The sequence below is a fragment of the Mustela lutreola genome, chromosome 2, assembly GCF_030435805.1.
Source record: "Mustela lutreola isolate mMusLut2 chromosome 2, mMusLut2.pri, whole genome shotgun sequence".
In the NCBI taxonomy this organism is placed as follows: domain Eukaryota; kingdom Metazoa; phylum Chordata; class Mammalia; order Carnivora; family Mustelidae; genus Mustela; species Mustela lutreola.
The window spans coordinates 225,102,451-225,119,296 of NC_081291.1; the positions used below are offsets into that span (position 1 = coordinate 225,102,451).

Consider the following 16,846-nt stretch of genomic DNA (forward strand, 5'->3'; position numbering starts at 1 on the left):
TGTGGTCAGTGGAAGAGACTAGGGTCCTGCCCAAACCACTGGCATGTCCACCACATGCTTTAATTCAAAGACCGTAGCAGACTGAAAGTAAAAGAATGGAAATAGGCAATTCTTGCTGATAGCAGCTACATGACGGATGAAGTGGCAAAGCTAATATCAGATAAAATAGAGTCTAACACACACACAAAAATTGCTGGAAGAGATAAAGAGGGACATTTTATAATGACAAAACAATTCCTCAGGAAGGCCTAATAATTATAAAAATATACGCACCTAACCATAATAGATCACCAAAATACACAGAGCAGAGACCGACGGAAGCGAAGGAAGGAGTGGTAATTGAAGACTTCAGTGCCCCGTTTTCTCTCTGTGGAATAGAATAACCGGGCAGACGACCCACAGGGACACAGACCTGAACAGCAGTAGAAATCCGCTGGACATAGGCGTGTACAAGACACTCCATTCAGGAGCAACAGAATATGAATCCTCCTCAAGTGCGCATGAAAATTCTCTAGGCTAGGCCCTACGCTGGCTGTAAAACAAACCTTGGTCAATTTTAAGAAGCTAAAAAATCACACAAAGTATGATCTTTGACTACTGTGGAACAAAATGAGGATCAGCAGGAAAAAAAATTGAAACTGACACATCCCTAAATAACCAAAGCATCAAAGGAGAAATGAAAAGGGAAATAAAATACTTCGAGATGAATGAAAACGAGGACAACATATCAGAATGTATGGGATGCAGCTAAAGCAATGCCTGGAAGCACATTCATAGTCATTGATGCCTACATTCATTAAGAAAGAAGGTCTCAAATCAATAACTTTCTACCTAAAGACACTGCGAAAAGGAGAGCAAACTAGGCTGAAAGCAGGAAGAAGAAAGGAAATAATAAAAGTGGAAGTTTACAAACAAGCAACAGGTAGGGCGCTGGGGTGACTCCGTCGCTGAGTGTCTGCCTTTGACTCAGGTGATGATCCGAGGGTCCTGGGATCAAGTCCCACGGTGGGATCCCTGCTTGGTAGGGAGCCTGCTTCTCTCTCTCTCCTGCTCTCTCTCTCTCAAATAAATCAAGTCTTTAAAAAATAAATACATCTCTTAATATAATAATAATAATAATAAACAAGTAACAAAATCCAAGAAACAACTGGTTCTTTCAAAACTGACAAAACTTAGGTTGACTGAGAAGAAATAAAAGACTCAAGTTGCTAGGATCAGAACAAAAGAGAGTACTACCGACCTTCTAGAAATAAGCAATATTCTAAAGGAATACTATAAATAATGGTATGGCAGTAAACTAGATGAGTGGACAGATTCCTAGAAAGACACAAATGACAAACCCTGACGTAAGAAGGGGACAATCTGAACAGACCCAGCAAGTAAAGATAACGGATAATTGAAAAACCGCCCACCCAGATGGCTTCACTGCTGAAATCCACCAAACATCTGATGACAGTTTAATACCAGTTCTTCGCAAAACCTTCCTGGAAATAGAGGAGGCCAGTATTACCTGATCCAAAACCAAAGACTTACAAAGACCGGAAAACGAAAGGCCAGGGTCTCTTACAAACATGGACAGAAAAAATCCTCAAAATAAATAGTGTGGAGGGAGTTGGGGAAAAAAGCAAATAAAACCCATCAACATACAGAAAGCTACGAAACAATCATATACCATAACCACGTGGAATCAACCCCAGGAATGCAAAGCTGTCCTGACATCTGAGACTCAGTCAAGGTAACATACTGTACCAACAGAGTGAAAACCCAAACTGCATGATCATTCTCAACAAACGCAGAAGATTGGCCGGGGGCACCCGGCACTCCTGGAGTAGAAGTCGCTTCCCAGGAGAAAGGGCACCGACAGCCCCCAGCTAACATCATGCATAATGGTGAAGGAGGGGTTGCCTCCGCCTGAATCAGGACTGTTTGTTCATCAGGGTGTCACACAAAGTGCGGCCACCAGAAGAGGAGGTGGGGACCCCCGTGGGTTAGACCCACACACCAGCCAACAGCCTTTCCTAAGGGAGGCAACTGCAGTCTGGAGCTCGGGGCCCTCAAGCTCTGGGGATGCTCCTCTGCTCTCGGGAGGCCCACGGTACCAGGAAGACAGCACAATTCTAGAAGGACCTCTAAGGCTGATAGGGCTTTTTTTTTTTTTTTTTTTTTAAAGATTTATTTATTCAACAGAGATCACAAGCAGGCAGAGAGGCAGGCAGAGGGAGAGGGGGAAGCAGGCTCCCCGCTGAGCAGAGAGCCCAATGCGGGGCTCGTTCCTGTGACCCTGGGATCAGGACCTGAGCCGAAGACAGAGGCTTAACCCACTGAGCCACCCAGGCGCCCCTGATAGCGCTATTTTACTAATCTGGTCTTTCCTAACTTTCTGAAGACAAAAATCACCTAAGTTCTTGCTCAAGCAGCCTCCCCACCACCCCGGCCCCGGCCCTGACCTGGGAACCAGGCTGTGGTGTCGCACAAGCTCCTTAGGTTGTGCTGGGAGGCCGGAGCCCAGGACTCCCTCCCTGGTGCCCACCCCTGCCCCTCCCGGACGGTCTCCCCGCCCCCGCCCCACCCCAGCCCGGGGCAGAGGAACTCCAGGGGCCCCCCTGTTACAAGGGGTCCTGGAGGTGGGGGTGGGGTCTTCGGAAACACCCGGGGGCCTAGGGCTGTGCTCTCGAGGAGGTCCCCGCCTCAGCCTCAGCCCCGGCTCTGCCCGCACCCACTGCAGCCTGCTCCCTGGGCAGGGCCAGTGCTCAGGGACTCCATGGCCTTCCCACAGCTCCTGTGCCTGCGCGAGCTGGGAAGGGGTGCGCCCCACACCACCCCAGGACATGACGTGAGGACCCCTCCTCTCCGTAGCAGAGAAGCCTGGCGATCGTCTCGCCAGGACTGTGGGCAGGGGCCTTGGTGTCCGCCGGGACGCTTGTGGTCCCGAGGGTGGAGGATGGGCCCCCAGCAGCCCCAGAAGCGTGCAGTACTCTCACAAATAGGGTCCCAGGCTTGGCCCCAGGGTTTCTGCCCTGTCAGAGACAGACTCTCTGGCCACTGTGGGTCGAGCCCGGGGACCCGGGGGCACAGGAAATCGCATGTGGCTGCACCGTGCCTTGTGAAAAGCAACCCTGGGAGAGGACAGAGGTCGGTTAAGATGCGGAGCTCCCTTCCTTGAGGCCCGGGTGAGTGGCTTTTGCTCCCGGCTGAAGTCAGGAGCTGATTTCCAGCCTCGTCACCCTCCCCCCCTGCCCAGGGCTCGCCCTGCCCAGCTGGGGATGCCTGGGTCAGCTCCTGGGTCGTCAGACGTGCTGCCCTCTGTGTGGGGACCCTAAGTGGCCATTCACAGCACCAGACACGGCCTGTGGGGCAAGACGGGTCGCACCGAGCAGAGGCCAGAGGAGGCTCACGGGCCTCTTACAACCAGAAGGCCCCCAGGATCCCTGCGGCCCCGCTTCCCTCTTTGGGGTGAAGGAGCACCCCTGGGTGCGGGATCCGCGGCACATTCCACGGCTGCCCTGGCAGCCTTCCGGGGGCCAGTCCAGTGCAGCTGGTTCCTGTGTGGTCTGGGCCAGGGGGACAGGCCCGAGCCGAGTCCCCTTGAGCTGCTTGGTCGGCGGCCGGCAAGGGAGCCGCAGGCCGGGGCTCGGGCCGCCGCTGGCCGTGGGGGGCGCCGTCCTCTGCGGCCCACGGAGAGCCGGACGCTGCCCCGAGCGGGCTCCCCTCTCCTCCCGGCCCTCCCCGCAGGGCGGGCACCCCTGTGCTCCCCCAGCTCCTCTCCACCCCTGCCCGGCCCTCCCCACCCCACGCGGACCGGCGGCTGCGGACCCTCCCCCAGGGGCCGCCCCGCCCCGCCCCGCCCCGCCCCGCCCCTCCCTGTGCGGCCGCCGCGGGACCCGCTGCGGCCCGGACCGCCCTTCCCGGCCCTTCCCATCGGATCGCGGCCGCCCTCGACCGGCTGTTTCGGTTTCAAGGTCGCATCTCCCGGGGGACGGCGGGACACGCGGGGGCCCCGGGCGTGTGGGGGGAAAACCTGCCGAGCCCGCAGGAGCCCCGCCGTGGGCCGTGCGCAGGCCGGGGGGTCCCTGGAGAGGGTCCCTGGGTGCTGGCCTCCGTCCCCAGCTCCACGCGCCCCGCCCCGCCGCCTGCGCCCGGGACCCCCCCGTCCCCGTGACCCGTGACCCGCCCCTCCCCGGCGTCCGGCTGATGAGGCCCGGGGGGGGGGGGCCTCGGGGGGCCAAGCGGGCTGGAAGTTGTGCGGAGCCGGTGGCCGGTGGCGGTCCCGGGGCCGCCCAGCCCTCAGCCGCCTTCCTCAGCCCGCACCTCCCGCCCCACCCCTTCCTCACCCTGACCCCTCCTCCCTCCACCTCTTCTCGCCCCCCCGCCCCCCACCCCTTCGCCCGCCTCACTCCCAGCTCCTCCCGCCCCTTCCCCGCCCCCTTCCCCGCCCCCTTCCCCGCCCCCGCCGCTCTGGGCCCCGGCTCTCCACTCTGCACCCTGCCCCAGCCCTGCTCACCACGCCCCCATCCCAGTGTCCCTTGTCCCGCGCACCCGCCCGGCTTCAGGGAAGGCGCAGGAGAGCGAGGCGGCGGCGGGGGTCCCTCTGCTCCTCCTCCCGGGCTGGCGGGTGTTTGGCTCTGGTTTCTGTCCCGGCCTCGAGAACTGTCACCGCCTCGAGAACTGTCACCGCCACGAGAACTGTCACCGCGTTCTTTATTTAATGCGAATACAAGCAACCGCCCGGCGTAGGAGTTTCCAAGTCTGTGCACTTAAAAGCAGCAGCAGCAGAAGGGGGTCGATAAGGTTCATGGGGCTTTTCTGGGATGTGACTGTTCATATTTATAAGTTGATGATGTGAATTATTTGAAACTGATTTATTTGAATTCGTGGGTACCCAGCTCACAGCTCAGCTTGCCACGTGCACCGACCTTGCCAACCGGCGTGGGCAGGCCCAGCCTCCGCACACACGCAGCAGGGCCAGGGCCCTTCCCAGACCGGAGGCCGCGGGAAGGGAGCCTGTCTGCAGAGAGGCGCACCGTCCCGGCCACACAGCCCGCGGCAGCAGGTGGGAGCCGCGCAGAGAGTCCGCAGAGAGCGGGACTCTGATCCTCAGCCCCGGCGAGAACCAAAGCGTCGGTACTTCACGGTCGTGAGACACCGGCTTCCTGCAGCTTGGTGAGCGACGGTGTGTGCTCAGGACCCACAGCTCCCCGCGGGGAAGGGGACCAGCCTGCGGCCGCACTGTCGGAGGAGCAGGTGGCCTGTCGGACCCCCTCACGCCCTGAGGGTTCATTTGCACGGAGGGTAAACCGGTTTAAGGGCAAAGCCTTGTCTTTCTGACTCCAGGAAGCACACGTGCCCAGAGCATTTCTGGGGGCAGCGTGGCAGGCCTGGGTTAGGGCTCTCCACAGCCATGACGGCGGCCGAGCACACGCTTCCCAGAACGAGGATGGCCCGGGTCCCACGCCCCCGTCGGCGGACGCGTGTGCCGAGCGGAGCAGAAGGAAGGACGGGGCCAGAGTCAGCCGTGGGAAGAGGTTGTCAGCTGCTCGTTGACAGAGCAAGTCAAGCTTCCTAATTAGCTACAGCGCGGCGGGAAAGCTCCGTTCCTACTAGCGGCGAGCCCCACTCTCTGCTTCCTGCGTGACCCTCGCCCCTGTCCCAGCCACTGCTCTGCCGCTCACTCGTGCGCAAAGAACTCGTGGCAGGCGGTGGTAACCATGGCGACAAAGACCATAAACTCCTGGAAGTCACACTCGCCGTCTCCGTCACTGTCCAGGGCTTCCATGACTTTGTCCACGACCTCCTGCTCCTTGACTTCCTACGAGATAGAAGAGAAGCTGCCCAGCTTGTGTTTAGTTGAACTTTAGGGCCTTCGAGACATGATTAATCGTTGGCTGGCTTTCATAATTTGTGCCAGAAGCAAGTTAAGATAGAAGATGCCCTGAAATACCAGAAAGGTCTTTAGTCTCTGGGGGTCCGAGTGTCGGTTCCACCCGTAGGTCCTAAGATGAAACGGAACAACAACCTGCCGCTCGCTCTCACTGTGCCTCAATCCAGAAACGCCCGGAGAGCGGATGCCGTCCAGACGCCAGAAAGCATTGTGAGCAAACATCTTGGAAGAAAACATGAAATTTTGGTTCCCCTACGTGTTTCACTGCTTCTGGGAGTGGAATGAAAGTTTTCAGTGGGTTTTCATGTTTCAAAAGTGGGTTTGGGGGGGCACCTGAATGGCTCAGTGGGTTAAGCATCTGCCTTCAGCTCAGGTCATGATCTCAGGGTCTTGGGATCGAGCCCCGTATTGGGCTTCCTGTTTGATGGGAAGCTTGCTTCCTCCTCTCTCTCTCTGCCTGCCTCTCTGCCTACCTGTGATCTCTATCAGAAAAAACAAAAACAAAAAAACCTACAAAAGTGGGGTTTTTTCCTGGAGTGATTCTTGCGAACAGACCCTAAATTTGTGAAGTGCTGTGTTCTTTCTGCCCCTCGAGTTGCTTTCTGGGTGTCAGGGGACTTTCCTGCCGGCCCTGCTGACTGTCACTGCTGCTGAGCCAATGGGGTTACCGGTCCCGGGGGCAGACACGGGGCAGGGCTTTAGGCGCAGTGGGAAGAACTGGCACCAAACTTGCACGGACAGCCTACGTGCAGGCTACAGGGAATCAGCCGCGGGGCCAGAGAGCTTGGCCCGAAGCAGTCGGGGGCACGTCCACAAGCCGCCTTGAAGAGAGCATACGTGCAGGACAGATTCCAGCGGGGCTGGTGGGACCTGGAGACATCTGCTAAGACGGACGGGAGGGACGCTGTCTCGATTACGTTATAGATTCACCCCCAAACCGAAATTACCCCAATAAAACCAGGTCAGCTGATGTTGATGATACCTCGATCCACTTACCACGAGTTATTTGTCTTTTATAAATTGTGGTTCCCACATGCTAAGCTTTCCCTGTTTTCAAACCAACAGTTTGTGATGAGTGATTGTTTTATGTAATTTACATTATTTTGTAATAACTTCGTCATCACTAATTACTGATCGTTGCTTGTTGGGCTGTCCCTGTCGGTTCAGGGCTTGACAAACTCTGTCTCCCTTCACCCTAGAACCACCCTCGTCTGCAGAAGAAGCTGCGAGTTCGGGCCGTTAGGTTAGAACGTGGGCGGGCGGGGAACCGAGCGCACAGGGGGGCCGTGGCTCGAGAACCCGAATGTCTGAGAAAACCCCAGAGTCAGCCCCAGAGACGCCCACCCCCGCGAGCCTGCTGGTGCGTCCCGGGGCTCGCAGTGACGGCGTGTGTGGGTCGGGGTGCGGACAGGAGCCCCCCAGGCGGCCCTGCAGACGGCGGGCGCTGCCTCGCTGCCGGAACCCCGGGGCGCTGCCTCCAGTCTGGCTCAGGAGGGCGGCTCCACGGCCCGGGCCGCGGGGCCACACCGGGTGTCCTGGCACCGTTCCCGGAATTAGCGCTTCGTCAGACCCTGGCGCCCTGATTTGTGGTCTGGCTGTTTCCTGTGTGTGGCCTGGGTTCTGGCCACTAAGGGAAGGTCAGCGACCAGCTGGACTGCAGCCCATGGCCTCAAGGGCACCAGACGGGGCGCAGTGCAAAGGCTGACCTGAGGGCAGTGGGGACGGGGGTGGCTGTGGCCGTCCGCGCACCAGGCCGGGTGTCCCAGAAGCCGGGGCCGTGTCCTTGGGCCTGCGTCTCCCCGGTGAACACGGGACGCCCTCAGTGACCACGTGCTGAGTGAACGGCGTCTGGAGGCACTGATTGTGCAGCTAGTGCGGGCACAGCCCTCCCGGACCAGAGCTCACTTCTGACCCTTTCTCGTGTGTGCACTGGCCAGGCACGTCATGACGACACTTTCCTCATCACTGCTGGAACCTCCCCATCTGTCCGGAAGTCAGCATTACCTGCAGCCTGTGCTTTAGCCTTGGAGACAGCAGTTTCTCCTGGCTGCTGCTACGATACACCAAGCATGAAAATGAGAACGGGGCCATCTGAGCCTGCCTCTAACATGGGGGTTCACTGGGGCGCCGGTTGCTCAGTGGGTTAAGCCTCAGCCTCCGGCTCAGGTCATGATCTCAGAGTCCTGGGATTGAGCCCCACATCGGGCTCTCTGCTCGGCGGGGAACCTGTTTCCTCCTCTCTCTCTGCCTACTTGTGATCTCTGTCTGTCAAATAAATAAAATCTTAAAAAAAATAAAATGGGGATTCAGTTGCACGAACACGTGTGGAGAACCAGCCTACACCAGAACCACCTTCAGGCAGCCCAGAAGAGAAAGCGCACAGTGGTTTTATGAGTGGACGGAGATCGGATAAACTGGATTTTAAAAAGCGAGACTCACCTCTAAAAAGTGGGGGAGCTCACCGTTGATGAGCTCCTTGAGTTCGGATTTCTTCAGCTTGTGCTTGTCACCCTCCCTTCCGGAGTACTGATGGAAGATGTCGATGAGACTCACCATGGCCTTCTCCAGCTCAGACATCCCGGGGTCCACAAAGGAAAGATGCCCTCTGGTGCTTTCTGCCTTGTTCGTACACAGAACAGTTAAGCGTTAGCTCTACAGAATTCCGCCCAGAGGAGGGGGCCAGACGGGCCTCGGCTCATCCCCCTCCCGGCCGGGGCCGCTTCCCCGTTCTCCGCCCCTCCCTCCCTTCGTCCCACGTGCCCACGTGCCCGGCTTCGGCGTGGGTTTGGCCCATGGGGGACTTCAGCAGGAAGACAGGGCGGCGCCGTGAGAGGGTCTGGGGGCCGATTCCTGCTTCCTCCCCAGTAGGCCACGCTCTGCCCTACCGGGCTCCAAGAGGAAGGGACAGAGAGCAGGGAGCAAAGCGCCGACCGCCAGACGTTAGAATCGACTAGAACCAAGTAAGGTGACCAGGAAGGAAAGGAGCAGAAATCAATGGTGCTCCTGTGAGCCGAGCCAGTGAACAACTGGCCAACAGAGGAGGAAAATCCTGTTGGTAAACTCACGAAGCAGCACACACATATTCAGAGTAAGTTTAGCAAGAAAAGTGCAGGTCCTTCTTCAAGATTCGAAGGTTCGTAAAATGCAGGAACTTGCTTTCCTTTGAAATAATATGTAAACAACGTGTGTTAAATACAAACCCTTAAGGGATTCTTCTTTGATGGGTGTGAGCAACACGACCGGAAACCGCTGGAAATCGAACGAGAAACAAATACGGCAGAAATGCCACAGATATTCTTAAACGCAGAGCAGCATCTCAGTGACAGGTCGAAGATGACCCACCGGAGACAACAAGGTACCGCAGGCTGCGGGGCCGGGCTGGTCCGGGGGCAGGATGGACGGAGCAGCAGGAGGCTGAGCCGGCCGGCCCTTTGCGGTCTCCCAGCCTCCAGCGCGCCCTGCGGGGCCCCAGGGTCACTCAGCTTCCTGCTGTCCCCTCCGCCGGACCTCTGACCGCGGCCCGAAAACAGGAAATATCTGTTTCATCCTGGGACTTGGGAACGTTTTACAAAGGACAGCCCGTCAGCTGCTCCACAAAACTGAGACAGCCAGAGACGTCCAGCGACCGCCGGCCTTGAGCGCCCGTCCGTGAGCTCAGCTGAAAGTAGTTACGAAACTACATCTCGTTGAAAAATCACCCCCATGTCAGATACATCACTTGTATCTAAACAATATATTGGAGGAAATAGTTAACACCTCATTTCTGATATTTTTTACCTCTGATTTCTCAGAGGAGAAAGCATTGTGGATTTTTGTCTTGACCTGACCTCTGCTACAGTCACCTAATAATCAGTACCCTTTGCTTTGCTCTTCAATCCCTAAAAATCGGATTTATCACACATGGACGGAACGAGTCAGATGGATTAAAATCTTTAACGTTAAAAGAAAATCTTTAATGTTTATTCGTTCTCATCCTTTGCACCCAGGTTTTCAATTATTGATTTTGTGTTTTGGAAACAAAACAAAAAACCCAAGGAACATTTGCATTATTCGGATGTTTCTCAAAGTCTGTGATCATTTGGGGAAGGAGAGGCTGACTTATTTTTCCATAAAGTATGACTAGTGGGATTTTTTTTAAAGGAAAAGCATAAAACATATATTCCATGTCCAAAAGCTCCATGTAATGTGACTTTCTTCATAACCACACTGAAATTAATTAAAATGTTTTTCCTTTTAAATTCTTCCCTGCTTTAAAGCTTATCTTCTAAGAGAAGCAGAATCAAACATCTGTATTTCCTTTCTGCTTAGTTCCCTGAACGTTACTCCTGGGCCAGTCAGCCTCTCAGTCCTGCCTTAATCTCTCTGCGTGGAAACCAAGAGGCTCCTGGGCTCTGAGTGCCCAAGGACGCATCCCCGGGACGCGGGAAGGGGCCCTACCTCCCAGTGGCAAGTTTAAACGCACCGAACCCCGGTTTCTCTGACCCGCTTTGTCACCTCCCCGCCAAGCCCTCCCAGCTGTGCTCGGACTTCTGGGTGGTCCAGGCCCCGGGACCCTGGCGGCAAACCCTGGGTCTGGACAGGAGCTGCGGGGAGAGAAAACGTTCGTCTTTGGAGTGGGGCTGGCTGAGCTCGGGCTGCTTCAGTCTCCCGGGGGGGCCCGGAACCCCCCTGAGGCCACGTCCCAGTGGGCTCTGAGTGGGGACCGCAGCCCACTGGGGTCTGAAGTCCCACTGGGCCAGCCGGGGTCACGTCCACAAGGCAGGACGTGAGCCGCACCAGCAGGCCTCAGGGGCCTGGGGAGCCGCCACCTTGTTCCCAGCCCTCCTTCCTGCCTCCCAAAGAAAAGAGCAGGTTGTCCCCGAGGGTCCTCACATCAGCGGCTGCGGGCTGCTCCGTGTCCCTGCCGGCTGTGCTCCCGAGTGGCCCGGCGGCCGCGGGTCGGCCTCTTATCCCTTCCTGGCCCGGCCCGGCGGGTGCGGCACTGCGGGGCCCACAGCCAAGGGGGAGGCGCGGGGAGGGGGCGGTGCGGCTGGGGGCGGCGGGCGGCCAGGCCTGCACACAGGGCCGCATTGAGCTCGCGGCCACCCGGGGCCTGGCTCGGGAGCCAAGCCCACACTCCGGCCAAGGAAGAGAGTCCTAGGGGGCAGGAAGCCGGGCGTCAGCTTTCTGGGCGGCTTTAATTATACATGAAGATCGAAGTGAAGGCGAGGCCGGGGGTGGGGGGAACTGAGCCCGTCCTTGATGCAAACAAAGCACATGCTCAGCCAAGACCAAGACTGCAGTGCTTCCAAGTCCAGGCTGAGCAGGGGCCTGGGGGCCGCGGGCTGCTTCCCGGGGGGGCCTCTGCACCACCCCGCGCGCGGCCCCCAGCCCGTCCCTGCACGGCCTCCCTCACCGCCCCCTGAACGGCCCCCTCTGCGAGGCGCACACCCGCACCCCGGCCCGCCCCCCATGCTGGGCCCATCTCCTGACTCGGGTTCGCAGAGGCCACGGTCGCACCCTACAGGACCCGCTTGCGGGCACTGCTGTCCAGTCACCGTCTGCTTCACCAGCAACTTCTTGACTCCTGGACACGTGGAAGTGTGTCCTGGGCACAATGCTGGGCCGTGAGCCTTGGGGCTTGAGTTGTCCCCTCCTGGCCACCAGCCTGTGCCCACACCTGCCTCCGTGGAACCTGAGTGGCCTGGGCTGGGCCTGCGTCCTCGGCTGCCCATGGGCTGCTGAAGAGCCCCGTGCTGTGCATGCCCCGGGCGGCAGGGCTTGCCCGCGTGCGAGGAAGGAGCAACGGGGCCCCGGGGCCATGCACCCCGCACTAGGGGCGGCCAACCCTGTGCTTGCTCCGCAGCGCCCACGCCACAGCCGCTCCCGCAGGGCAATGAGGAGTGTGGAACCTGCCCATCCGGCTGCCGGTCGCCCAGCACAGTGCCTGCCCTCGGGTTGTCCACGGCACGGCCTCCCGCACAGCCCAGGGCACTGGTCGCGCACCCCGCGCCAGGCTCTGTGGAGCAGAGAGCAGGGAGAGGGTGCTGGGCTCCGCGGCGGAGAGGGGACGGTCACCTGGGAGAGGGGGGCTTTCAAGCGCTGGGACCCCCGCGCTTCCTCTCCCTCCGGAGTGCACGAGACCAGAAGAGCGCAGGGCATGCGGCCGGCCGGCTGAGGGCAGATCTCCCCGGGACAGGGACGTTCCTGCCCCCAGCGGCAAGGGGTCCGGGGCCCAAAGCGTGGCCTTCGCACTTGCAGCTCACGCCAGCTGCTCTCCACACTACCTGGTTAGGGTCTCCTCTCGTCACCCCGGACCCCTGCGCTAGTCCTGCGTGACCGTCAGACCCACGCCCGCAGCTCCAGTCCCCGGGAGCAGCTGGCCCCGTAGCAGCGGGAACTACGTTCTGGAGTAAACCACGTAGCCTACAAGTGGCCCCACGCGTGGCTGCTTTTGGATCAGGCTCCTGACTTTCAGTGGGGGTTGGCATTTCAGAGCAGTGCAGGGAGCTCCAGGCGTCAGCAGGCCTGGGTCCACGGAGGTCGTTGGCTGCGGACAGCAGCCTGCTCAAGCCGGCCCTCACCTGGGCCGTGGCACAGACCCCAGGTCTGGGAACCCAGATCTGACTGGAACCACCACAGTGAGGGCCACCACCGATCTACGTGGGGTCGAAGCTCCAGTCTCGTGAGGGAGGCAGGCCCTAGACGGCCACCAGTACCACCAGGCAACTCCTCCAGGCTGTCCCCAAGGCACCGGCAGCTGCTTGCTGACGCGCACAGAGTGGAAATGAGGATCTGAAAGGAAATTCTTGCATCTCTCCGGGGTAACTACATGTGGGCTCTGCGCTGGCGTTAACTCCTGGGGCCACAACATGGCGCCGGGGCCCCCGACTCCTCTGCGGTGTTCCGGTGTCAGCGTCTTCCCCGACCGGCTCCCCGTGGCTGGCGGAGGGGCTCTCCGGGTCCTCGGTTCTTCAGCTCCTGAACGGGCCCTGGAACGACACACTCAGCGCTGGCAGAGCCTTCCCAGGCTCCCTCGCACACGAGCGGGACCAGTAGGACGGAAGAACCGGGGACTAGAGCTGCCCCCTCTATCATGACATGGACGGAGCAGGACTGCAGCACGGGAGAACTGGAGAGATTCGTGCCGTCGTCAAAGAGCTGGTGCAGACGAAGGTGGTGATACCACAAACCCACTTAACCTGCCAGCGTAGCCTGTGGGGGCGCCGAGTCCGTTGTGGCGGACGGAGACAGACGGACGGAACGGACGGGTCAACGGCGACTTCATGTGGAGCCGCCAGGTGGGCGTCTCTCTTGGAGGAGACCTAATACGGCGCCTGACCCTTGGTATCGGCTGTCGATCTGACTGCGGCCTTTTCCTCAAAACCAATCACTTTTTTTTTTTGGTTAGTGGTTTTATTTTTCAACTTAAATTCAATTAATTAACATACAGTATTACGAGTTTCAGAGGTAGAGGTCAGTGATTCATTAGTCTGACGTGACACCCAGTGCCTGTCACATCCTGTGCCCGCTTTAATGCCCGTCCCCCTTCCCTCCAGCAGCCCTCAGTGTGTTTCCTATGAAAAGTCTTTGGTTTGCCTCCTTTTCAGATTTCTTCTTGCTTTATTTTTCCTTCCCCTCCCCTATGTTCATGTTTTGTTTCTTAAATCCCACGTACGAGTGAGATCGTATAATTGTCTTTCTCTGATGGACCGACTTCGCTCAGCACAGTCCCCTCCGGTTCCATCCACGCCGATGCCAAGGGCAGGACGTCTCCCTTTCTGATGGCCGAGTCACATTCCGTCGTGTAGACGAACCCCGTCTTCTCTGTCCGTGCATCTGCCGACGGACGTCCGGGCTCTTCCCGCAGTCCGGCTGTCGTGGGCGTCGCTGCTTTGAACACTGGGGGGCAGATGTCCCTTCAGATCACTCCATCTGTATTTTTGGGATAAATACCCAGTATTCTGATTGCTGGGTCGTAGGGCAGCTCTATTTTCAACTTTCTGAGGACCCTCCGTGCTGTTTTCCAGAGCGGCGGCACCAGCTTGCGTTCCCACCAACCGTGCAGGAGGTTCCCCTTTCTCCGCATCCTCGCCAGCACCTGTCGTTTCCTGACGTGTTGATTTTAGCCGTTCTGACCCGTGTGAGGTGGGATCTCACTGTGGTTCTGATGCCGAGTGACGTGGAGCACTTCTTCATGTCTGTTGGCCATCTGGATGTCTTCTTTGCAGAAATGTCTGTTCATGTCTTCTGCACATTTCTTGATTGGATTATTTGTTTTTTGGGTGTTGGGTTTGGTAACTTATAGATTTTGGACACTAGCCCTTTATCTAACATGTCATTTGCAAATATCTTCTCCCATTCAGTTGTCTTTCAGTTTTGTCAACTGTTTTCTTTGCTGTGCAAAAAGTTTTGATCTTGATGACGTCCCAAGAGTTCACTTTTGCCTTTGTTTCCTTTGCCATTGGAGACGTGTCTAGCAAGAAGCTGCTCTGGTTGAGGTCTCAGAGGTTTCTGCCTGTGTTCGCCTCTAGGAATTTGATGGATTCCTGTCTCATATTTGGATCTTTCATCTATTTTGAGTCTATTTTTGTGTGTGGTCTAAGATATGGTCCAGTTTCATTCTTCTGCATGTGGCTGTCCAATTTTCCCAGCACCATTTGTTGATAAGACTATGTTTTCCACTGGATTCTTTCTTGCTTTGCTGAAGATTAGTTGACCATGGAGTTGAGGGTCAGTTTCTGGGCTCTCCGTTCTGTTCCACTGATCTATGTCTGTTTTTGTGCCAGTACCATGCTGTCTTGATGACAGCTTTGTAATGCAGCATGAAGTCTGGAATTATGATGCTGCCAGCTTTGGTCCCCCCCACCCCCACCAACATTATTTTGGCTATGTGGGGTCTTTCCTAGTTCCATACAAATTTTAGGATTATTTATAGGAGGCCTGGGGAGCTCAGTCAGTTAAGCATCAACCTTCAGCTCAGGTCATGATCCCAGGGTCCTGAAATTAAGTCCCACATTGGGTACCTTGCTCAGCAGGGAGCCTGCTTCTCCCTCTGCCTGCTGCTCCCTCTGCTTGTGCTCTCTCCCTCTGACAGATAAATACATAAAATCTTTATTTAAAAAACACCAAATTTTCAGATTATTTATTCCAGCTATGTGGAAAAATGTTGATGGCATTTTGACAGGGATTGCATTGAATATATCGATTGCTCTAGGTAACAGACATTTTAACAATATTTGTTCTTCCAATCATGAGCATGGAACAGTTTTTCCATTTCTTTGTGTCTTCCTGAATTTCTTTCATGAATGTTCTATAGTTTTCAGAGTACAGATCCTTTGCCTCTTTGGTTAGATTTATTCCTAGATATCTTATGTGTTTAGTGCAATTGTAAATGGGATCAATTCCTGAATTTCTCTTTCTTTTGTCTCATTGTTTGTGTATAGAAATGCAACTGATTTCTGTGCATTGATTTTATATCCTGCCACTTTGCTCAAATCCTGTATGGGTTCTAGCAGTTTTGGGGTGGAGTCTCTTGGGATTTCCACATAGAGTATCATGTCCTCTGTGAAGACCGAGAGTTTGACTTCTTCTCAGATGCCCACTTCCTTTTCTTCTTTCTGTTGTCTGATTGCTGAGGCCAGGACTTCTAGTACTATGTTGAATGGCAGTGGTGACAGTGGACATCCCTGCTGTGTTTCTGACCTTAGGAGAAAAACTCTGTTTTTCCCCATTGAGAGTGATATTGCTGTGGGTTACTCATAGATGGTTTTTATGATATTGAGGCATTTTTCCTTTATCCCTACAGTGTGAAGAGTTTTAATCAAGAAAGGATGCTGTACTTTGTCAAATGCTTTTCCTATACCTATTGAGAAGATCTTATGGTTCTTGTTCTTTCTTTTATTAATGTGTTGTAGCACATTGATTGATTTGTGGATGTTGAGCCACCCTTGCAGCCCAGGAGTAAGTCCTGCTGGTTGTGGTGAATATTCTTTTTAATGTACTGTTGGATCCTATTGGCTTCTTGGTGAGAATTTTTGCATCCATGTTCATCAAGGATATTCTCCTTTTTGGTGAGGTCTTTGTCTGGTTTTGGGATCAAGGTATTGCTGGAGTCATAGAAAGAGTTTGAAAGTTTTCTTTCCATTTCTTTTTTGGAAGCAGTTTCAGAAGAATAGGTATTAATTCTTTAAGTGTTTAGATTCCCTGGTAGAATTTCCATCCAGCCCTGGAGTCTCGTTTGTTGGGAAATTTGTGATCACTGCTTCAATCTCCTTGCTGCTTATGGGTCTGTTCAGGTTTTCTATTTCTTCCTGTTTCAGTTTTGGTCACTTATACGTTTCCAGGAATGCATCCATCTCTTCCAGTTTGCCTAATTTGTGGGCATATAGTTGTTCATGATGTGTTCTTAAAATTGTATTTCTTCAGTGTTGGTTGGGATCTCTCCTCTTTCATGCATGGTTTTATTCATTTGGGTCCTTTCTCTTTTCTTTTTGATAGCTCTGGACAGGGGTTTATCAATCTTATTACTTCTTTCAAAGAACCAGCTCCTAGTTTCGTTGATCTGTTCTATTGTTCTTTTGGTTTCTATTTCATTGATTTCTGCTTTGATCTTTATTATTTCTCTTCTCCTGCTGGGTTTAAGCTTTCTTTGCTGTTCTTTCTCCAGCTCCTTTAGATGTAGTGTTAAGGTTGTGTACTTGAGATTTTTCTTGTTTCTTGAGAAAGGCTTGTCTTGCTATATACTTTCCACTCAGGACCAACTTTGCTGCATCCCAAAGATTTTGAACAGTTGTGTTTTCATTTTCATTTATTTCCATGAACTTTTTTCAATTCCTCTTTAATTTTCTGGTTGACCCGTTCATTCTTAGTAGGATGCTCTTTAACCTCCATGTATTTGAGTTCTTTCCAACTTTTTTCTTGTGATTGAGTTCTAGTTTCAAAGCAGTGTGGTCTGAAAATATGTAGGGAATGATCCCAGTCTTTTGG

General features: G+C 55.2%; 1 protein-coding gene across 2 annotated transcripts; it reads right to left on the minus strand.

The window, feature by feature from the left end:
* Nucleotides 1-4,686: 4,686 nt before the first annotated feature.
* Nucleotides 4,687-10,877, minus strand: S100B (S100 calcium binding protein B). 2 transcript variants are annotated; one of them, XM_059165006.1, is made up of 3 exons: nucleotides 10,751-10,877; nucleotides 8,318-8,497; nucleotides 4,687-5,806 (listed from the first exon to the last, which is right to left on the minus strand). In XM_059165006.1, the coding sequence occupies exons 2-3, from the start codon at nucleotides 8,453-8,455 to the stop codon at nucleotides 5,666-5,668; spliced, it is 279 nt and encodes a 92-aa protein (XP_059020989.1). In that variant the 5' UTR covers nucleotides 8,456-8,497; nucleotides 10,751-10,877; the 3' UTR covers nucleotides 4,687-5,665. The 2 variants fall into 2 exon arrangements, with proteins under 2 accessions (XP_059020989.1, XP_059020990.1); XM_059165007.1 differs by having other exon boundaries at nucleotides 8,318-8,493; nucleotides 10,751-10,874.
* Nucleotides 10,878-16,846: the final 5,969 nt, after the last annotated feature.